This window comes from Ovis canadensis, chromosome 15 (assembly GCF_042477335.2).
Source record: "Ovis canadensis isolate MfBH-ARS-UI-01 breed Bighorn chromosome 15, ARS-UI_OviCan_v2, whole genome shotgun sequence".
In the NCBI taxonomy this organism is placed as follows: Eukaryota; Metazoa; Chordata; class Mammalia; order Artiodactyla; family Bovidae; genus Ovis; species Ovis canadensis.
Window position 1 is genome coordinate 60,628,304 of NC_091259.1, and position 23,568 is coordinate 60,651,871.

Sequence of the window (23,568 nt, forward strand, 5' to 3'; positions counted from 1 at the left end):
CAGTCATTAACGTAAATAATCTTCCCTGGAGCAAGTCTTGTGAGGATACAATTGCAACACCAGGAGCCCAGTTTGGAGAGAAAGCTGTTAGAAAAATGGCCGAAGAACAGTGCAAGAAAGAAAAGCAAAATTATAAACAAGCTATGCACCAAGCCATGGTCAGTCCTATTTAGAAATAGCTACCTACATACTAAGCATTGTTGGGACCCCACAGCTGCACCCTTTTCTCTAAACTCCCCTCACCAGCCTGAAGACAGATGCTCCAAAAGGAACTCAGTTGTCTGAAATTCCCTCGAGAGTTTTACCAACCAAGGAAAACTGCACAGGAGACGAGACCACAAGTGGACACCACGCCCAGACAATCACTATCGTATCTCCCATCTGTGGGCCCTTTCTAAGGACTATTCATTGTTCCTAAAAATCTAAGCGGCTTACTTCCCCTCTTTCCTTTCTCTCTTAAGACAGTACTTCATTCTGAGTTCTAAGCCACCTCAGGAAATTACTCATTTTCCCTTGGGTATCTCCCATGTATACATGATATATACATGTTAATAAACTTCTTTATGTTCCTCCTGTTAATGTCTTTTACTATAGAGGTTTCAGAACTCAGAGCTCCTAAGAATTCAGAAGGGGAGGGGGAAAGTGTTTTTGCTCACTTATGTGACAGTAATTTAGTAAGAGGGCGTCCAGAGTCCTGATGCACTCAGCAGAACTACTGGTGACAGGTGCTCACAGAGGCTCTGCTGGACCCCGGATATCAGCACACCAGGACCTTTTCCTCGGGGCCCACGGAGCTCTGGGAGGCAGAAATCCTGGTGTGTGTGGTACAGGGAGGGGGCAGAGGCAGCATAGCCTCTAAGCATCTAGCCTTTTACTTGTGTGGCTTCTCTGTGAGCACAACACACACCCTCATCTCCTGTTGAGGAAATAGCCACGTTGCCTAGAATGTTCATTTTGCACAAGTGCTCAAATATCAGTCACTCATCACTGCAGCCTTAGCTCATGCCAGTCCTGCTGGGAAGTGCTGCTCCTCATTAGACTCTGCCTATAAGAATCCTACCCGTCCTCCAAAGCATAGCTCAAAGGAGGCCTTCTTACTCATTTATCCAAAAATATTTGCTGAATGCCTACTTATTTGAAACAGACCTTTTTCTGGGGGGTATACCAAGAGGTATAAGGAGTGCAAGCAGCTAGGCAAATAAACAAATACTGAAAAATGGAGTGAGGCATTTACAAAGCAGAGAGGGATCTTAAAGCACTCACCATGCAGAGCAGGCAACTGACCACAATTAAATGAATAAAGTAACTTTGAGAAAAGTGTTAGGAAGAAAATAAAGTTGGCCTATGTGAACAAAATGGCTAGAAGGATGGGTGTCAAAGAAGTTCTCTCTGAAGCGACACTGATTCAAGAGTGGAATGATGAGGAGGGCTCAGCCCCGGTGGCAGCAGTGAGTGCAAAGACCTGAAGAGTGGGACCAATGTCGGTTTTAAGAAATAGAATGCGTCTGGAATGCACTGAGTGGGGAGTGGTGGGAGATGAGCCAAGATGAGATTATACATAAATAAAACATTCTGCTCTGCTGTTTTCAGAACATAAGAATGTTCATGGTTGTGAAAAATGATCTGTAAACACTTTTTATGACTATTAAAACATTTTAATGGCTGTATTTAAAAATCATATTTTTTAAAAAAGTTACTGTCTGCTATAAAAAAGTCATCACATGAGGTACACTCCTGATACAGAGACACCCCCTGCTCAGCCTTCAGCAGGAGTCAGTGGGCAGAAGGGCACGTGGGAGTCAGGCGTCGGCTGCAGGGGCCTCACTGCCACTCTGGGCCCCTGTGGTCAAGGCTCAAGTGGCGAAGGCCCCACCGACCAAACCCTGGAGACTGTTGATAGGCCCTGTTTCCAAAAGAGAGTCTGAGCTCCAGAAACTTCTCTCTCCAGCCTTCGGGCCCCCTCCTTTGTCTTGGTCATTCTGCTGTGAGTCATGGCTTGAGGAGAAACAATGTCCCTGCTAGAGACCACTTCCTTGTCTCCCATTTGCAAGGAACAGACAGTGCTGACAAGGGCCTCCTCCAGAAGCTTGCTCCCCTTTCTACTCTCTTACCCTAGCTTTTTACTTCCGGCTTCTTTGGAAAGCCGAAGGCCTCCTCCAGCTCCTCTCTGCCAACACTTTAGTCTTCAGGTCTCGAGCTGCAGGGTCTGCGGAATTCCTGTCCGTACTCGTGTATCCACTTGTTGGCCACTGAGGGAGAACGGGGAGGCAGAGGAGCAGGCTCAGCAGATCAGACAGAGGCGATACTCACAGGGCCATGAAATTCCATACCCCTGGGGACTCGCTTGCCTCACCTTGGTCCCAGGCCTGTCACAGACTACAAGATGTTGCTTCCAGTAGCAATAAAGAGCAAGAAGGGCAGTGGTCCCTGGAAAAAATCCCCACAGGTCCTATCTACTAGAGACTTAATTTTCAAACCCATGGGTACTGTGGTCATTTCCCCTTCATGTAGCTCCTGAAAGCCCCTCCTCCCACAGGGTACCATTTCAGGGTAGTGAGAGAAAAGGCATGGACCCTCCCTGGTCAGGTCCACCTCAGCACAAGAGTCCCTCTTCTACTGTTTCTGTCTTAAGAGCTAAGTTCTCGTGGACACATGTATGATGTGCGTGTGTCCCTTACTTATCTTTCTTTGACCTCTCCTTATGGGAAAGCACCTGATGGTTTTCTCCTTGGAACAGAGGAGTGGGACTTTGCACTGATTCTTCTTTAGCTGTCCTGAGGAATCAGGCCTGTCTGGTCAGGCCAGTCAACTTTTACTGACACTGGCTATAGGACAGAAGCCTCCCCTTTATGGGTTCCTAAGGTACTGGTGGCCACTAGCCCAGAATCTGATCACCTCAGTATAATGTGACATTGCTATGAAGCTTTTTTTCCCCTAATTTTGCTATTTTCCATTTAATTTTTTTAAAGTTAATTTGTTGTTTTTTCATTTTTATTCAGTTCAAGAAATTTTCTTCTTTCTTTCTTTTTGCCACACAGTATGTGGGATCTTAGTTCCCAGACCAGGGATCAAATCCAGGGCCCCTGCAATGGAAGCTCAGAGTTTTAACCACTGGGCCACCAGGGAAGTCCCTGTTACGAAGCTTTTGGAATGACAGGCTATGTTATGTTCTATCCAACCCCGATTTCACTTTCCCCTGAACCCCTCACCCCTTTCCCATGCCCAGAAAGGCAGGCCTTACCCCATTTATCTCCTACCAGGACAGGGCAGGCAGCATGAAGTGTGTCACCATCCCCTTCACCACTCCTGTGCAGGTTCCACCAAAATAGAGCTGCATTCTGAAAGAAGCAGACCCCGCCCCAGGCAAGGTCAGCCCAGAGTCTCAGTGCTAGGGAAGCACCTGACTGAGGACAAATGCATACATGTCATTAACCAAGAAAACCGTCCATGCAGATGGGGGCAAGGAATACATAAAATGGCACAAAATGGTAGACAAGCTGCCATTGACTCATTCACTGATGCCTTACTGACAGGGCCCTGCTCTTCTCCAGACCCTGTGGATGCAGAGACAAATCATGATCAATTCTGCTCTCAGGGAGCTCATAGTCTCGTGGGAGAGAGACATAAAAACAAACCAGGAGGAGACTGACAGGTGTCAGGGGAAAGGGGAGCACAGGGTGTCACAGGATCACTGAGGCCAGGCACTCAACAAAAAGCACAAGGGGGAGCAAAATATTCCTCACACAACTAAGAACTTCATTCTGATTCTTAGCCTTTCTTAGGCACTTCCTAATAACACCCCCAGGAAGCAGGCATCATTGTCATTTCCACCTTAGCAGAAAGGAAGTTGAGGCTTAGGGGCTTTAAATAATGTAACTAAGGAGGATCAATGTCAGAACTCAAACCCAAGTGTTCTGACTCCAAATCTTCTATATTCTTTCTACCTCTTATACTCAGATTTCTCTCCTATACACTTACTTTATCCCTGGCCAAACCGCTGAATTTTGCTAAACACCCGGCATTTACTTATTGAATGCTTAGGATGTGCTGGGCACTGTGCTAAGTGCTAGAAGGCACGATCTCAATTATTTGTCTTCATTTCATTCCTGAAGTAATTAAGGGCTGTCATCCCTGATTGACTGATTGATTGCTCTGAAATTTGGGGGAGATACTCATTCATTAAGTAAACCTCTTACCACATTGGCCCTCCTTTAATGCCTTGCTTGACTTTTTAGCTCTTCTTGCAGTATATTCCATTACTGCCTGTTAACCTCTCGGTGAGCTCCTGGAGGCAAGGACTATGACCTTTCCTCTGTACTCTGAGTGCCTCTAGTCCCCAGTATTTACTGAAAGAATGATTGAAGGGACCAGTTGTTGCTGAGATTCTGAAGAGGAATAAAAGATTTCTCACCTTTGAGGATTTCTACTGTAATAGGAAGGCATCTACTTGTAATACAAGTGTAAATAAGATTTAAATAAATAGAGATACAAGTAAATGCAGTAGTCAAGAAAACTGAGGAACTATCTTTGATTCTGGAAATCAAGAAAGACCTCTCTTTTGGCTCCTCCCAGGACAGGCGTGCAAGCACAGACAGCACGAAAGTTGAGGTGTTAGTTTGAACAATCCTAAAAATCACCCGTTGGCATCAGACCCACACTCACCTTGACCACAGGAACGCTGAAGTTGCCGTAGATGAAGGCTGTGGCTCCTCCGGCTTCCACTGAGCTCAACTACAAGGCCAGAGGGAAAGCCAGAGCTGAAGTAGCCCGACTGCCTTACTCTGCTCCCTGTGACATATGATGTCATTTCTGCATAAATTTCCCTCCTGTGTGCCCCTCTTTCGACTCTAGGAGCAATACTTATGGAAAGACAATCACCCAATTTAGGAATGAAGACAGCCTACTCAGTGGCATCAGTGTTTGCCTGCATGGCCACGAGAGGACAACGTTTAGAAATCCCCCCTTTCTTTACCCTTCCAGCTAACATCCTTATCCTTCCAGCTAACATCCTTATTGAGGGTTACCATGAGTAGGTCCAAACTTTGAGACCCTCAGGAAGAAATTTAGTTTATATCACAGCCCAAGACACACAGACATGTCCCTAAGTTTCATAGAACATTCTTACTACATGAGATACTGTCTGTTATTTTCCATTTTATTTTATTCTCTTCTAGTTCAGATTTCTTAAATGCTGACCAGATCCACTAAATTGATTTCACAGCCTAGTAATGCATCATGACCAATGGCTTACAGAACACTTGCTGTTTTGAAAGCTGGGCTTCATAGGAACTACTGATTGCCCCTTTGGTGTCTTATGTCTTACCCAGATCACTCAGACCCTCTCCAGGTAACCTCAGCTAAAGAGCTTCACCACTGGTATATTCTAGAATTATAGATATGTTTACTTAATTTGAAGAGTTTTTTTTTACTGATTTTCAAAGAATACACAACCTAAACACTTTGAAAAATACTGGAAAATACTTTAAAATACTTTATATTATTCATCATCTTACCATTCAAGAAAAAAAAAACCACTTTATAATAGTTGACATTTATTGAGCAATGACCGTATGTGAGGCATCATACTAAGTCCTTATTCCTCACAACAAATATATCATCCTTAGATAGGACTGCTGTTATTCACAGTCTAGGGATAAGGAAGCCAAGTCTCAGAGAGACTGAGTGGTTTACAAAAGGTCACATAACTCCAAGCCAGGACTGGAGCTGAGCCAATGCTATCTGACTACAAAGACCCTGCTGGTAACCACTATACGGCACTCTTGCACACTACCTGTGTTGTCATAGCACAGTGGGGTGGAAGGACTCAAACAACAGATTGAAGAGAATTGGATCAGTGTGCAGAGAGGCTCCAGAGCAGGGCATGGATTGTGAGCTTGGTGGAGGGCAGGGAAATCTTCCCTCTGTAAACCTTCCACTGCTTTGTACTGGGACTGATCTTATATCCAGTCTGAGCAGAAAATCACTAACCTGATTTCAACTCAATCCTCTACTTCTTAAAGATTATTTTCCCCCTATAATATTATTCTTATATTCTCCACAAACCTTATCTCTTGTCTTCAGAAATGTTTATGATGGTCTTAACCCTAATCTGAAGATGAAAGAACTGGGAATAAGCTATCGTTTCCTAGGTCCCACAGTCCCTTTCATGGAATCCTATACTTGCTTTCTAGGATAGAACGATAAAAATATACTGTATGAAACTTCACAGAGAGATATCCCCTCACCTGACTTCATCAGGTCCTCCTGACAGCCCTGTGAGGAGGTGCAGAGCAAGAAAACAAGCTCAGAGACTTGTGAGTTGTGCTGAGGCCATATGTTAAGTGGCAGAACCTGAATCAGGCCAACTGACTCCAAATCCAAACACATGCCATTCCACTGTGTATCAGAGGCTTAAAATCCAAACACAGACACACTCTTGCATTTGCCATTTAAAACTGCTGGACTCCTGCATCTGTGCTATCCTTACCATGGTAACCAGGCCTCTGTAGTCAGGGAGTCAGCTGCAGAAGACACTAGGGGGATAAAGAACAGAGAGATTGTGGCCCCTGGACGTCTGTGACCTCCCATGCCAGCTTGAGTCATCAACCAGAGATGCACTAGCTGCTGATCCAAGCCATGTGCCCTGCCCGGAGAGCTGACATCAGCCATCCCTCCTCCTGATCAGAATGTTCAGAATGACCACAAGAGGCCAGACACCACTGGCAGTGGCAGCTTTCCAGTTTTGCAGAAAGTGAAAACCGAGCCATGTGAAAAAAGCCACGTTGGGATTGCCAGCAATAAGACTATAGAGTGCTGGCGTCTGTCCTTTCTTGGCTGCACCATGGAGACCAGATACAGGGCTAAGGAAAGCGGGGGTGCTAGGCTGGGGTGTCTGCTACTCTAACGAGCCTGAAACCAGGCCCTCATCCTAGGCCGTAATGTAGAGCATTTATATTTAACATTATAATACACCTCTTATGCTTTAAAGGACAGATGACTGATATTATGACTTGTCCAAAGAGAAGGAGGCAAAACCACATGATCTGACAGGAAGAGGACCGGTGAGATAATAAAGACCGGGTCCAAATTCGATAGGGTCAGATCAGAAACTAGGACAAGAGGCCAATTTACTGTTTTAAGGGGGTGTAATGTAGAGTTAACTGAAGACTTTATAAGGAGATAAGAAAATTTTCATTACATATGAGAAAGCCACACTTACTGAATTTCTCTGTAGGCATCTCTGTTCTTCCTTCTCATAATCTCAGCTGCTTCATTTCTCTCCTCTCTTACCCTCACAGCTCCATGACCTCATCATGGACCTTTAAAAGCTCCATGCTTTTAAACAGCAAGTAGTCTATGGGACCTCAAAGAAAGAGAACCACATCCCCTTTCTGTGTTGTTCAGGTCCCAGGATCTCCTGGCCTTCATGTAACGCTACTTCCCATCCTAATCACAGCCAACGACAAGGTCACAGTTAGGTCTACATAACGTCAGTTCTTTGAGGGCAGGAGCTGACATGTATTTTTTTATTCCTCCTATGGTGCCTAATGAGAGTGCTATATGAAACTTACAAACATCCTGGAGATTTTTTTCTGCTGTGAATATCACATAAAATCAGTATCTTATATTGCTTTGAAAACCATAAAATAAAAGAGAGAGGAATAATCATTAAGAAACCCCGGTCCCTCCAGAGGAAGACTCACATAGATCATAAATGTTGCGACCCGGTTCCCCGAGTTCATTCTGTACAGTGGGCTGCTTGGTGACTGAGACAAAAATAGAACACATCATTATTTTATGCAGAAGGTACCAGAGCGACAACCAGAAGGTACCGGTATTCCACCACAATACAGGGAGGAGAAAAATGGGGGAGTCCCAGACGGAGAGCTTGAGCTATACCTGGTCACCTATGTGCCTGTCTTGGCTGGCAGTTACTCAGTATACTTTTTTTCCTTTTACCAATTTATTAGATACACATATAAGTGAATTGTATACTAATCAAACTAAATTGCTTGTTAGTAGTGAAAGGCTTCCCTGATAGTTCAGCTGGTAAAGAATCCGCCTGCAATGCAGGAGACCCAAGTTCAATTCCTAGGTCAGGAAGAGCAGCTGGAGAAGGGATAGGCTACCCACTCCAGTATTCTTGGGCTTCCCTTGTGGCTCAGCTGGTAGAGAATCACCTGCAATGTGGGAGACCTGGGTTCGATCCCTGTGTTGGGAAGATCCCCTGGAGAAGGGAAAAGCTACCGACTCCAGTCTTCTGACCTGTACAGTCCATGGGGTAGCAAAGAGTCAGACACAACTAAGTGACTCTCACTTTTCAGTGAAAGGACTGGTGGTTCATTGTATCTTCAGATTTTTAGTGAAATAATATATAAAATGTTACAGATAATTATTCTGTAAACATGCCAAGTAATAAGACTGGAATTCCTAATTATTTGCCAAAGAGACATATTATTTTGTTACAGAAAAGTTTAACTGATATAATTTACATGTCATAAAATCCAGTCATTGTAGGAGTGTTTTTCAATGAGTTTTAGTAAAAAGATGAGTCAGCAGCTATCAGCTTGAAACTAAGACTTTCAGATCTACCTAGAACATGAACCTTTGTTCTAAGATTTCAGTGTTCCCTGGGGGCCCTATTAGAGCTCTGCCTCAGAGAAATAAATAATACCCTCTTTCCCTACCCCCCGGAGATGGTCACTGACCCCATAGTTACCGTAGCATGGTCAAAGTGAGGCTCATAGTGCCCTCCAATTCCATAGTTCACCACCTGGAGATACTCTGCGTAGGGGGGCTGGACATCAAGGCCCGTGAGGGCAGCAATGCGATGGTCAAGGGTCACCAGCACTGGGTCAACTGTGTCCTTCAGCCAGGCACTAAAACACACCACAAGTTGAAGCATTAGTGATCTGATGCCAGAAATGACTAACTGTGAATGAATGAATGATGTCAACTGCCAGAAGGAAGGCAGGCAGGGAGGACAGGAAATGCATTCATCCATCAAACAGGGGTGATAATATCTATTACAGAGACTTATGAAGATCATGACAGACTATGCTTATGAAAATGCTTTGTAGGCTGTAAGCTGGTGATTGCTGTAAAACGCAGAAAAATCTCTGTTCTGCTCTACTCCAAGACAAACCATGATAGGTCAAAGGCCAAAGAGCAAAGTTCAGTCTTTTTTCCTGAATGTCTTATTGAGGTTCTGATAAAGTGGAGGATTTGGGATCAGAATGTAGGTCCCTGGGAAGTAAGGAAGCAAACCAGTGAGTCTCCTAGGGAGATGGTGAGGGCTCTTAAGGGAAGTATCCCGGCACATCTGGGTCTATAAATGATGGATTAATTTGTTTATTCCTTTGTACAGAGTGCATGCATAGTGCTATGCTGTGGGAGCTAAGGTTTACAAAGGTACTCAAGACAAAGCTTCTGTGTTCAAAGAGCTCATTTGAAGAGACACACAAATATACACAAATACAACGAGTATAAATCGAAGTAGAAAAATGAGAACCAGCCCCTAAAGTCCTGAGCAGCAGAGAGGAATGAGATGTTAATTTTGACTGGCATGGCAGTAAGATGGATATGTAGGCCAAATTTTGAAGGGTGCATAAAATTTCAATAGATACAAAAAACATAGGGGTATTTCAGGCTGAAGAAATAGTGTAGGTGCAGATGCGGCGGGGTGACATATATCTACATGAAAGCATCTGGTCTATGAGAGAAGTAACGGGAAATCAGGCTGGAAGAGCAGGCTCAGGGCACGTTGTGTAAGCTGAGGACCCTGGGTTCAGGAATCTGGTCTTAGTGGATAACGAAGAGTCAGTGGAGGTTTCTGTGCAGGAAAACAATTTAGTGATTAGGAATTCACTGGTGACCTTTGAGGGAGAAGTTCTAGTGAAGCTGTGAGGACAGAAAGTGAAAGGTTAGTCACTCAGTCGTATCTGACTCTGCGACCCCATGGACTGTAGCCCGCCAGGCTCCCCTGTCCATGGGATTTCCCAGGCAAGAACACTGGAGTGGGTAGCCATTTCCTCCTCCATGGGACCTTTCCCACCCAGGAACTGAAGCCTGGTCTCCCACATTGTAGGCAGATTCTTTACCATCTGAGCCACTGGGAAGCCCTGTGAGGGCAGAACCCCAATTCAAATGAGTGCAATGTAGTGGCTGGGGGTGGGGGTGGTGACTGAGGGGAGGTAATGAGGGGCTCCGTCTCTTTACCTGGAAAGTAAGGAGAATACCACCTCCTTCCCCTGAAAGCAGAACAGAAAGTGGAATTTTCCCCTTGACACCTCAATGTCAGAAAGATTAGCAAAGCAATGAAGCTGAAGTTATATGGATCTTTCAAAACTTAGAAAATAACTTCCTAATGTAAAAGGTCCCAAACTTAGAAAATAACTTCCTAATGTAAACCAGACCAAGTAAGTTAAGCCAAAGGATTCTGAATCAAAGCTTTCATCACTCACTTCACTTCCCAGACTACAAAAACCATCCACCCAGCCTGAGGTCTGGCCTCTCCCCAAGGACGTCCTCGCTGTCTCCCGCGGCTCCGGTGGGGACCCTCCCCTTACTGTATCATCCATACTGTCCTTAGAGCGCAAACCAAGGGCTGCAGTGGGGCTGATGAGGGATGGAGGGGAGGGAATGCGGCTGGATCTTCCCCTCTAGAGAAGCCACCAGATCCAGAGATTCTGGCCTTCCCTCTTGCCTGAGTGGTGGCAAGTCACACTTTGAATATGAATCAGGAGGTGGAACTAGAATTCTGTAAAGTCAAATTTTGAATAGAGACTTTCTGGAAAAGCAATCCTGCTTAGGAGAACAACTACATACTTAATTTTTGGTCTAGGGCTTAGAAGCTTTTTCAGCTCTTCCCCTAATGGTCTCCTAGTTAAGTCCTCAGACCAGGTAACAGCCTGTGAAAGGCCCTTGGGTGAGGGGAGTGGATATTGCTCCCTCTCAGCAAGAATGCACAGATAAAACCTGAACTATATAGGTTCTCCAGTGGAATCTCCGATGGCACCTGAATGACTGCTGCTGACCTTTAGTCATCTGTGCCAGGGCGGCCAGCAGGGGTGACCAGAGTCCCTGCCAAGGAAGGACCCCTCTTACCTCTTGCTGATGCGGTACTCCACTGGTAACTGCTTCTCACCTGACGCCACCACGGATCTCTGTAACTGGTGTGAAGGATGTAAGAGAAAGTCCAAGTGGTTACCACGCAAAGGGAAGGACTCTCATTTGCATAGACATTCCCCTCTCTTAGCATAAACCTAACAATCACCAGTTTCTCCTTAATTAAAGGATATTTTACACTCGCTACTAATTTAGTGATAGCTATTGATCTTGAAAATAAAATAATAATAAGTGACATAAAAACTCAGAGTTGACAGTAAACTTGAGCTTCATATCTGGTAAATATTAAATGTTCAAAAAAGTCTGTTGGAACTAAAATAAAAGTGATTTTTAATCCCTTTTGCATCTACAAGACTGAAAGTTCTGTAAGAACAAGGCTGTTTCTTTTTTTTTTTAATATTTATTTATTTGACTGTGTCGGGTCTTAGTTGCGGCATGTGGGATCTTTCATTGCAGCACACAGATTCTCTAGTTGTGGCACATGGGTTTATTGCTTCATGGCATGTGGGATCATCTCAGTTCCCCAGCCAGAGATGGAACCCATGTCCCCTGCATTGCAGGGAGGATTCTTAACCACTGGACCACCCGGGAAGTCCCTAAGGGTTATTTCTTATTCATCTTTATATCCCAGTGTCTGGGTCAGCTAAGCTTTGACTTTAGTGTTGGTCAAATTAAATGACAATGACAGGACACGCTACCCTCAGAGACAGCCTGCTCCTTCTGAACAATTCAGATAAAATCCCTTCCTTACAGAGAACCAAAATCTGTTTTGCTTGCAGCTGCCTTTGTTATGGGGAAAAACAACCAAACAGGTCTGAAGTCACTAATTCAACTGAATGTCTCTATTTTGTTCTGAATGTTCGGATAGAAATTTTAAATTACTTTTAAATAAAGTAGGCTCTAATTGCAAAAATACTGTACCAAGGACAGAAAGAGAAGTATCTACATGAGGATGTCTGCTCCTGCATCTGACACCAGAATGTCAGCTCCATGAGGGCAAGCGCTTGGCCCTTTTTCAGTGCTGTATCTCGAGGGTGCAGAATAGGCCAGGCAGGGAGTAGGTGCTAAATATTGGTGAAATGCATCCAGGAGTGAATGAACCAGTCTTGAGCCTAACGACACAGTCCTGGTGCTTCATGTGCAGTCAGAGTAGAGCATGGAGCAACAAAGGGCACCCTTTCCTTTCTCAGAGGTTTCAACAATATTACTGTTCCTGCTGCTAAACCAGGTAGAGAACCTTGGAAAAGGCTCTTCCCCTTCCCTAGACCCATTTCCTCAGCTATAAAATGCAGCATGTGAACAACACACTCCTGGAGGCCTTCTTAGCCTCTCTCTCTATAATGCTAGGATGCAGAGAATTGGTAAGTGACTGATACCGTCTCTGTGTGGTCCTCTGTCTAGCTCCTCTCCCGAGCCTTCATAGTGAGGAGAGAGTCCCTGCTGCTCTTCTGGGACAATATCAATGGTTCAAAAACAGAATCGCCACTCCACTCTGCCAGCGCTCCCTTCCAGAGCCACACTGCATTTACACAATTATTTGTGTAAATTGTCTGTATACTGCACTATACACTCTGCATAACAATTATTTACCGTGCCTCCACAAGTCATTCATTTGTGGGGACAAATACTCACCGGTTGTTCTCTGACTAAGCACCGTGCTAGACATTGTAAACACAATATAGGATAACCATAAGTCATTCAGTGAGGCCCTACTGGAAAAGTACAGGGTTACGGAAGAACAACCAGCCATTCTTATGAAGGACAGGAAGGCTTCCCAGGATGCCCAAAAGACAACTGGAATCACACAGGTGAAAAGAGGCCGAGGGGAGAGTGCTTCTGGCGGAGAGAGGAGTGTGCGGGGAGGCCAGTGAGAGCACTGCCTGTTCATGGAGGCACAGTCGTTTAGTGCTTCTGGGGTGTCAGTGTAAGGGAGCATCTGCAGAAAGGGTGGCGGTAGCCAGGCCAAGGGGCTTTGTTATCATTTGAGAGCAAAGGGACCCATTAAAGAGTTTAAGCAATGGCTTGACTCAGCTGCAAGTGACCGGCTGCAGATTGCTCTAGCTGCAACAGGCATAATACAGGGCCAGGCATTCAAGGACAACATATGATCCCTGCTAGCTTACAGTCTGGCTGAGGGTGATGAGGGACTAACTCGCAAAACTGTGAGCAACTCCAGACAACACGTAAATGGCAGGATAAATGAAAATACCAAGCAACTGGAGACAAAAACTCTTGAGCTGAGACGAGGAAGGTTATTGGAGATGGCCCCAAAAAGTGCTCTGGAAAAAATGCTCCTACTGAAAGCATCTGTGAAAGTGGGCCAAGTGGTAAGGGCTAGGAAGCGAAAAGAGGTGTCCAGTTTCAACTGAGTCTTCAAGAATGGGCAGAATGCAGATGGGGGAGGAATGATGAGAGAGCAGAGAAATTCTTTTTTGAGAAACAGACAGTGAACAGGAGCAGAGAAATTCAACACAAGCCACTGAGGTGGCTTGGTTCCCGTGGGGCAGCCACTACCACACACACCCAGGACTTGTTCCTGGGCAAGCCAAAGGCAAGACAGGGCCCAGCAACCCTGGCAAGACACTTCTGGGGGAAGGGAGTGTGGCAAGGTCTGTGGATGCCAGACAGATGACCTGGCCACGGGGGATTAAATGAACATCTCCAAGTGTGCCGCCTGTCCTGTAACCACAGCAACAGAGTTGTCCTGAGGAAAAGGGAGCTTCAGGCCAAATGCTGCCGCTGGCTCACGGAGAAGCCAAAGATATTGAAAACACATCGTTCCAATTCACGGGGAGCTTAATGGCTTCAAAAACTTTCTGTACAAAGATTCCAGATTCGTCTGAAGAGCTTTTAGATGGAATTATTTTGCTATTCTGCTCCTCCAATTCTGTCTGCTGCCAAAGTCTCCCTCAAAATCTGCAGGCCTGATCAGGGCGCTCTCCGATTTCAAATTGTCCCACTGCTTCCCCTGGCTTTGGGATAAGATCCAAACTCCCCAGCGTGGTACTTCTGGAGCTTCTAATTGTGTCTCACCTTGCATCTCGCATCACTTCCCACACCCACCCCTGCCCACTTCAGCCCCTGGCTTCCCCCTACTCTCTCAACAGCACACAGCAGGCCTGCGCACGGACTGCCTGTCTTCCTGGAATATCCTTTGTCACCTTTCACTCGGATGAATCTCACATCCACGGGGAAGCCTCTGTTTTTCCTGGCCCCCCTGCCCCTATCTGCTCTTCACCTGACTGCCTTTCCCTTGGAGGAAGGTTCTCATTTTTATGCTGCTGTAGCACAACACCAATACCTATTACAGGATGTATCACAGTGCATTGTAAATACCTCTTTCCCCTTCTTCAGGAAGCTCTGAAATCAGGAGGAGCAATACTTAACTGTGTAACAGCCCAGAACCCAGTACAGCATCTAGCACACAGCATGCTCTGTTCTAGTGATGAATGACTGTCTGGCTGCCAGGGCAAACAGCACACCATGAAGGGCATGATGTCTGCTTTGACACAGGAATTCTGAAACTGTCTTATGTGCCATTTGTAAAGAGGCAATATACTTACAGCAGTGAGGTCAACTGCCTGACCTTTCTAAATATTTGCCACACTTCCTGGATTTTAAATAACTTACTGGAATTCTGTCACCTCCTCTAGCATTGTTCATAGTGATGCTTCCTAAGGCCCACTTGACTTCGCACTCCACGAGGACTGGTTCTAGGTGAGTGATCACACCATCGTGGTTATCCCGGTCATTGAGATCTTTTTGTATAGTTCTTCTGTGTATTTGTGCCACCTCTTCATAATATCTTCTACTTCTGTAAGGTCCACACTGTTTCTGTCCTTTATTGTGCCCACCTTTGCACGAAATGTTCCCTTGGTATCTCTAATTTTCTTGAAGAGATCTCTAGTCTTTCCCATTCTATTGTTTTCCTCTATTTCCTTGCATTGTTCACTTAAGAAGGCTTTCTTATCTCTCCTTGCTATTCTTTGAAACTCTGCATTCAGATGGATATATCTTTCCCTTTCTCCTTTGCCTTTCTCTTCTCTTTTCTCAGCTATTTGTAAGGCCTCCTTAGACAACCATTTTGCCTTTTTGCATTTCCTGGGGATGGTTCTGGTCACCACCTTCTGTACAATGTCACGAATCTCTGTCCATAGTGTTTCAGGCACTCTATCAGATCTGATCCCTTGAATCTTTTTGTCACTTCACTGTATAATCATAAGAGATTTCATTTAGGTCATATCTGAATGGCTTAGTGGTTTTCCCTACTTTTTTCAATTCAAGTCTGAATTACGCAATAAGGAACTGATGATCTGAGTCATAGTCAGCTCCAGGTCTTGTTTTTGCCGACTGTGTAGAGCTTCTCCATCTTCGGCTACAAAGAATATAATCAATCTGATTTTCAGTATTGACCATTTGGTGATGTCTATGTGTACAGTCATTTCTTGTATTGTTGGAAGAGTGTGTTTGCTGTGACCAGTGTGTTCTCTTGGCAAAACTGTTAGCCTTTGTCCTGCTTCATTTTGTACCCCATGGCCAAACTTGCCTATTACTCCAGGAATCTCTTGACTTCCTACTTTTGCATTCCAGCACCATATGAGGAAAAGGACATCTTTTTTTGGTGTTAGTTCTAGAAAGTCTTACTGGGTCTTCATAGAACTGTTCAACTTCAGCTTCTTTGGCATTAATGGTTGGGGCACAGACTTGGATTCCTGTGATGCTGAATGGTTTGCCTTGGAAATGAACTGAGATCATTCTGTCATTTTTGAGACTACATCCAAGTACTGCATTTTGAACTCTTTTGTTGACTATGAGGGTTATTCCATTTCTTCTAAGGGATTCTTGACCACAGTCATAGATATAATGGTCATCTGAATTAAATTCACCCATTCCCGTCCATTTTAGTTTCCTGATTCCAAAAATGTTGATGTTCACTCTTACCATCTCCTGTTTGACCACTTCCAGTTTACCTTGATTCATGGATCTAACATTCCAGTTTCCTATGCAATACTGTTGGTTATAGCATCAGACTTTACTTTCACCATCACACACATCCACAACTGGGTATCGTTTTTTGCTTTGGCTCAGGCTCTTCATTCTTTCTGGAGTTATTTCTCCACTCTTCCCCAGTAGCATATTGGGCACCTACCGACCTGGGGGGTTCATCTTTCAGTGTTATACCTTTTTGTCTTTTCATACGTTCATGGGTTCTCAAGGCAAGAATGCTGAAATGGTTTGCCATTCCCTTCTCCAATGGACAACATCTTATCAGAACTCTCCTCTATGACCCATCCATCTTGGGTGGCCCTGCACAGCATGGCTCATAGTTTTATTGAGTGCTGCACTTAATATGCCAGCAAATTTGGAAAACTCAGCAGTACCCACAGGACTGGAAAATGTCAGTTTTCATTCCAATCCTAAAGAAGGGCAATGCCAAAAAATGTTCAAACTACCACACAACTGGGCAAAACCTTCAAACTAGGCTTCAACAGTATGTGAACCAAGAACTTCCAGATATACAAGTCTGGATTTAGAAACGGCAGAGGAACCACAGATCAAATTGCCAACATTCGTTGGATCATAGAAAAGGCAAGAGAATTCCAGAAATACATCTATTTCTGCTTCATTGACTATGCTAAAGCCTTTGACTGTGTGGATCACAACAAACTGTGTAAAATTCTTAAAGAGATAAGAGTACCAGACCACCTTACCTGCATCCTGAGAAACCTGTATGCAGGTCAAGAAGCAACAGTTAAAACTGGACATGGAACAACAGACTGGTTCCAAATAGGGAAAGGAGTATGTCAAAGCTATATATTGTCACCTTGCTTATTTAAATTATATATGGAGTCTATCATGTGAAATGTTGGGCCACATGAATCACAAGCTGGAATCAAGATTGCTGGAAGAAATAACAATAACCTCAGATATGCAGATTATACCATCCTAATGGCAGAAAGCAAAGAGGAACTAAAAAGCCTCTTGATGAAGGTGAAAGAGGAGAGTGAAAAAAATGGCTTAAAACTCAGCATTCAAAAAACTAAGATCATGGCAAATAGATGGGAAAACAATGGAAATAGTGACAGACTCTATTTTTTGGGCTCCAAAATCACTGCAGATGGCCACTGCAACCGTGAAATTAAAAGATGCTTGCTCCTTGGAAGTAAAGCTATGACAAACCTAGACATCATATTAAAAAGCAGAGACATTACTTTGCCGACAAAGGTCCATCTAGTCAAAGCTATGATTTTTCCAGTAGTCATGTATGGATGTGAGAGTTGATCATAAAGAAGGCTGGAAAGTGAAAGTGAAAGTCACTCAGTCGTGTCCAACTCTTTGCGACCCCATGGACTATACAGTCCATGGAATTCTCCAGGCCAGAATACTGGAGTGGGTAAGCGCTGAAGAATTGATGCTTTTGAACTGTGGTGTTGGAGAAGACTCTTGGGAGTCCCCTGGACTGCAAGGAGATCAAACCAGTCCATTCTAAAGGAAATCAGTCCTGAATATTCATTGGAAGGCCTGATGCTGAAGCTGAAGCTCCAATACTTGGCCACCTGATGCAAAGAGCCAACCCACTGGTAAAGACTCTGATGCTGGGAACGATTGGGGGCAGGAGGAGAAAGAGATGACAGAGGATGAGATGGCTGGATGGTATCACCAACTCAATGGACATGAATTTGAGCAAACTCCAGGAATTTGTGAAGGACAGGGAAGCCTGGTGTGCTACAGTCCGTGGGATCTCAAAGAGTTGGACACAACTGAGGGACTGAATAACAACAACACTTTCTGGAGGACTAACTCCCCTCCCCATCAACATAAAGCCTGGCACAGTGGCTGCAGAGCCTTCTCCATGGAAGAAGGAGATATACCTGCCAAGCTGACTGCAACAAGCCTTGCTTTAAGCAGGGAAATGTGGATGGAAGTAATGCCTGGTGCTTCCAAGCAGAAGCTTTACAAGCCAGCTAGTAGTTTGCCATCTTTGCCTTTTTCCTCTCCCATGAGATGGCAATGTTCCAGACAGAGGCTGCTCTGTTGGGCTGGGTCCGAGAGTAAAGACAACATGGGGCAGAGCAGCAACCAGCACAAGACAGACACATAATGTGAGGACCAAGCCAGCCTCTACTGCTGTTGTCCTCCCTGAGATTTGGGGGTTGCTTGTTACTGTTAGAGGAAACCCTAACTGTAACTGCCTATTCTGTAGGCACCATCTGTGTGAGTTATTTTATAATAGGAGGTTCTGATAAGGAACACGAAACTAATAAGACAGTACCAACCAGAAGAATTTGGGAAAATTCATCTCACATGGAGATACCACATGTCCTACCACCTCCCAGAATCCTCCTTGCTGGAATCCATCTTGGCTGAGCAATGTGTACACCACCAGGAAGGACCCTGAGTCAGAATGATTGCCCAGAGGCAACCTGGAAACTAATCCCATCACCAAAAAAAAAAAAAGACTGCACGCCACATGGCAGAGCAGTCCTCCTGGGTTCCCTTACCTTCCTGCTCTCTGCTCAAGCACCTTTTCCCAATAAAGCTTCTTGCTTTGTCAGCACGTGTATCTCCTTGGACAATTCATTACCGAGTGTTAGGCAAGAGCCCACTTTCAGGCCCTGAAGGGGGTCCCTCCACTTCCTGCAACATTACCAAATAAATGTAACAGCCTAAGTTAACTGATACATAAAGGCTGAATAGCAGAGCAGCAATCAGTGTACTTCTGGGTTCCAATTCTGGGCCAAGCCATATACGTGACCCGAGGTCTCTTTCCCTCTCTGGGCCTCGGATTTCTTTTTAACAAAATAATGAAGTTTAACTAAATAATCTTCATGCTTTTTTTCTGTGCTAGGAAATCTCTCCTTTCCCCTGTCATTTGACCCCTTTTCTTCCTCTTTTTGTTTTTGGCCACAACAAACAGCTCGTGGGATCTTAGTTCCCCATCTAGGAGTCAAACTCAGGCCCAGGCAGGCATTAAAAGCGCTGAGTCTTAACCACTGAAACACCACAGAATTCTCCCACCTTTTTTTTCCTTCTATCACTTATATGGAATGATTGATACTGGGGATGGGGGGCTTCCTTTAATTTTTTTAGATTAAATTTACATACAGTGATATACATAGATCTCAAGAGTACCATTTGCTGAGTTTTCACAAACATACAACCATGTACTCCACATCCCTAACAATATATTGAAAGCACATTGTGAACACCCCAGAAAATCCCCTTGTACCTTTCTCAGCCAGAAGCAACCACGACTGTGAGTTTTTTCACCGCTGATTAGTTTTATGGAATGACTGGTATTTTGAACTCCTGAACAGATGAACTATCTAGTTGTTCAGGCTGCCTATTCTCACACTTCTGAACATCAGTCATGCAAAGAAACAAAGGGAGATTCTCGGCAGGCCCTGGGGACACTCACCCATGGTTCTGCAAGCCCTCTGATCTTCTGAGCCTCAGCATCACTGACAAAGTCATGGTAGAGAACAACATAGGGCTCCAGGTGGATGACTTCCTTCCGTACCGGCTGGAGCAGCAGGTAGGGACTGGAACTAGTCTCATAGGAGCAGTAGAGGCTGGGGATCTGGTAGTGAGTAGGCTGAAAGGAAAGACTAGAATCAGCTTAGAAGAAGAAGGGTCTAGAAGTGGAAACCAATTTATGGGAACTCCAGCATAAAAAACCTGAAATTCAGGAGATTCAGAATTCAGTCACTGATGCTGTCCAAGTGAGCTTTATTATTTTTTTTTAACGCACCAGTTTTTCTCTTCAAATTGTGCCAATTCTACCTTTTCTCCCATCCCCCAAGCTGGTTCCCCCTTTTTCTTCCCGTGAGCAGTGGTACCTGGGAACCCAGGGTCTGACATAACCCCTCGTAGGTGTCCCTGGTCTGCAGGTGGGGCACATTGGGTCTCTGCATGACAGTCTCTGCTACAGCCTGGTTAGGGCTCTCCGCCAAGAGCTTTTCATACTTCAAGACATTTCTGGCCACCCTCTTATTATCTGGGCCTGGAAGAAATCAGCAGGGAAAAATACGAATTAACAGACTAACAAACAGTGGTCCCAGGGAGTGCTGCCAAGGTTTCCTGCAGCTTCACTGTTACACACCACCAGCACCTGGACAACTTCCTATGTCCATGCACAGGAGGATGTAAGGCCCTCACCCCTAGAGTAGGATTAAGCAGGGCCTGGTAGAGCTGAAGGAACACTCTTAGACCAAGGGATCATGAGGATGGGGCTGCAGGATTGTGTGATGGTCAGTTTTATGTACAGGGAAGAAGCTTCAATCATTCATTCACCCGTCCACTCAGTAACTCTCCAGTGCTAGAGGCTAAACTCTCAGAGTTTAGAATCTATCAGAGAAAAGACACATTAACTACATACAACACAACACAAGAAAGTGCTATGAAAGAGAAGTCCAGAGAGCCAAAGCCTACGGCAGAGAGACTCGCTCTATTCTTCCCTAGAGAACTGGAAGCTAAATTATTCCCAGCTCTACTAGATTCCTCAGAATCCCTGCCTGGCCTAGACACAACAGAGCAGTATGGGAAAAAGGTGTTCTAGACTTTGGTTCTAGCCAAGGTCCCGACAGGGATCTTGTGTCTTGTCTGTGCCCACTTTAGGTGCAGATCCGCCATGAGTTGGCAGCTACCCATGGCCAGTAGTAGCCTCTGCATTATCTCAGTGTGTCTCGGTAGGAGGAGCTCCACTGCTGTAAGGGTCACAAAGCATCTTTCTCTGAGGAGCTCAATGTGCTTCTAACCACTTCCACCATTACCATCATTCTGGCAAACAAGGGGACAGAAATATCATCCTTTTTTTAACCAAAGGAGAAATGAAGTTTGGAGGAATAGAAACAGTGGGCCCAAAATACCAATGAAAATATTGTGAGACCATTTATGGAACAAGGAATTTCAATTTGCTGTGTCTACTTATTCACCTTTAATAGTGCACAATTTACATTCTCTGGGATATGCAGAGATTTTAATAGTTCAAGCACAAAAAAATAGAGGGGCTGGGTTATCACTTTGTCTGTACCACTAACTGTCCACATGTTTCCAGACCACACAGCTACTGCCTTATCCTACTGTTTGCCAAACTATCACAAAGTAATAACTTTACTAAATGTATTCATTAAAAAGTGATACATATTTTTGTGAAGTCCTACAGGAAATACATCATAAATACTGAGTTGGCCAAAAAGTTTGGGGTTTTAACAACCTTTTTGGCCAACCTAATTTTGTGAATGGTTATTACGTATCTTAACATACCTGATACATATACATATCTGTATATACACATATTTGTAACATGTACCTATTTTTTAGTATTCATCTTATTAAAAGAAAACCTGGGAAGCCATCTATCTCCAAAATTTTAAGCAAAAATATCTAAGCAGAGTTAAGCTAGCAAATCTCTCTCCCAGTTTAACTCTGGTGAAACGCTGCCTGAGAGGGTTGAAGCTGAACTCTGTGGCCAGCTGGGCAGGAGGCTTGCATAGCAGAGTGAGCTCCAGTATAAAGAGAAGAATTGCTATCTTTCTGTGAGCAGCCAAAGTGAACAACCCTGCTGAGTCGCTCTCCTTCTTGCACACACAGCTCTCATTGACTGCACTTGTTCCCAGGTCTATTCCCAAAACCTGGATCTTTAAATGTCCCTGAAGAAATTGGCTCCCAACCTAGGACTTGTTCCCCACTGAAGCAACACTAATACGTATGACTCAATAGGGGTGGAGGAGGAAGGCACACGCTGGTATCTTTTTCTTAGCACTTCCAATGAACTTAAAAACTACCCCTGCTGCACTGAACAGTATGTTAAGATTTAATCAAAAATTAGAAATGTGCCTTGGATTATGAAATTCAAAAAATAAAAATAGACAGCTATACTTCATCTGCAGGGATGAAAGGCCAAGAGCAAGAAGGATTTTCCACAGGTCTGACCTGTGGTTATCTTTTACCATTACGTACTGTACAGAAGAAACTCCCGGGAAAGGTTGAGGGCACACAAAACATTTCCTGCCTGTAAAAAAAGAAAAAAGGAAAAGAGTGAGTTAACGGCGCTGAGGATATCTCCCCTAACGAACCATTAAATGGATTAAAAAAAAAACTCTAAAATAAGCTTCCCAATAGTAGATAGTAAGACTCACTGAAATGAGCTGCAGACTAAAATGTAGAGGTTCTCTGTCCTAATTCAGGATTTGCAGCCCTGATGCAAATCAGGTCTCCTCAGTTTCCTCATTTACAAATGACTTATTACCACCCTTACCAGGGAAGGGAGAAAAATAAATAAAAATAAACTTTCTTAAAATTCCCTCAAATCTTTCAAAGCATGCAAAACCATGTAATTGTACAGTGTTGTTATTTTGGTATATTTTATTAGTAAACGTTAATATGGAACTGCAACAATCCTACTAAGAATATGATGTGTTCTCCAGGTTCAGAACTTCTGAGAATCCATAAAGTTAGTGAGAGGAAGCAAAAGGAAGAGCTAAACCTGAACCATTCCCACTGCATAGCAATGACTCTCCCTGCAGCCATTCAACCTTGGGCTACACACCGTTGAAAGTAAACACGGGCTTTCCAGACAAGTCTGGGGAACAGAACTCGGGGCGGGTGGGCTGTCATCCTGCTCTGGGTGCTGTGAAATGATGATAAGTCACTAGACCTGTATTTCCTTTTGATCATTTTGCTTTTGCATGTTAAAAAAATGCATTTTTAATGATAAAAGCAAGAAGAAGGACACTATAAAACATATGAGAAATGGGGGTAAAGGTTTCACTGAAACCCAGACAGTTCAAAAACTTTGGAACAATACATACTGTGTACACAGTTACAGTCATATTTATTACACATTTTCATATCCTGATTGTTTCCCTCTACAGTGTAATCCAGAGTACTTTCTATATTTTTACATAGTCCTCAGAAACAGCATTTTTAAATTAGTACTTTTCACTGTGGTAAACATAAATTTACCATCTTAATCATTTCCAAGTGTACAGGTCAGTAGTACTAAATATATTCACACTGTTGTACAAAGGACCTCCAGAGTTTTCTCATCTTGCAAAACTGAAACTCTACTTATTAACAACAACTCCCAATTATCTCCTCCCCGCCTGCCCCTGGTAACTATCACTCTACATTCTCTCTCTATAAATTTGACTCTTCTAGAAATCTCATATAAATGGAATCAAACTATACTTGTCTTTTTGTGACTGGTTTCACTTAGCATAATGTCCTCAAGTTTCACTTACATGGTAGCATGTGTTAGAATTTCCTTCTTTTTAAAGACTGAAGGTATTCCACTGTACATAGACACTACATTTTTCTTGTCCATTCACCCACTGATGGATACTTGGAAAGCTTCCCACCTACTGGCGGTTGTGAACAGTGCTGCTACGAACATGCGTGTACAAGAGAGATAGCATTTTTAATGGCTGCATATCACTC

The 23,568-nt window shown here is 44.1% G+C and overlaps 1 protein-coding gene across 7 annotated transcripts in view; it reads right to left on the minus strand.

Moving 5' to 3' along the window:
- Positions 1–23,568, minus strand: part of P4HA3 (prolyl 4-hydroxylase subunit alpha 3) — a 54,873-nt gene that overhangs the window by 12,513 nt on the left and 18,792 nt on the right. For 2 of the 7 annotated variants that reach the window (XM_069553057.1, XM_069553059.1), the window contains exons 5-13: positions 22,090–22,141; positions 19,968–20,131; positions 19,547–19,723; positions 11,107–11,171; positions 8,720–8,879; positions 7,704–7,766; positions 4,663–4,731; positions 3,242–3,338; positions 1,634–2,249 (exon numbers count right to left, since the gene is read on the minus strand). In XM_069553057.1, the coding sequence (XP_069409158.1) occupies positions 2,179–2,249; positions 3,242–3,338; positions 4,663–4,731; positions 7,704–7,766; positions 8,720–8,879; positions 11,107–11,171; positions 19,547–19,723; positions 19,968–20,131; positions 22,090–22,141 (918 nt within the window). In that variant the 3' untranslated portion in view covers positions 1,634–2,178. Of the gene's footprint in view, positions 1–1,633; positions 2,250–3,241; positions 3,339–4,662; positions 4,732–6,487; positions 6,534–7,703; positions 7,767–8,719; positions 8,880–11,106; positions 11,172–19,546; positions 19,724–19,967; positions 20,132–22,089; positions 22,142–23,568 lie in introns of those variants that run through there. The other 5 variants (XR_011249167.1, XR_011249169.1, XM_069553055.1 and 2 more) reach the window with 5 other exon arrangements.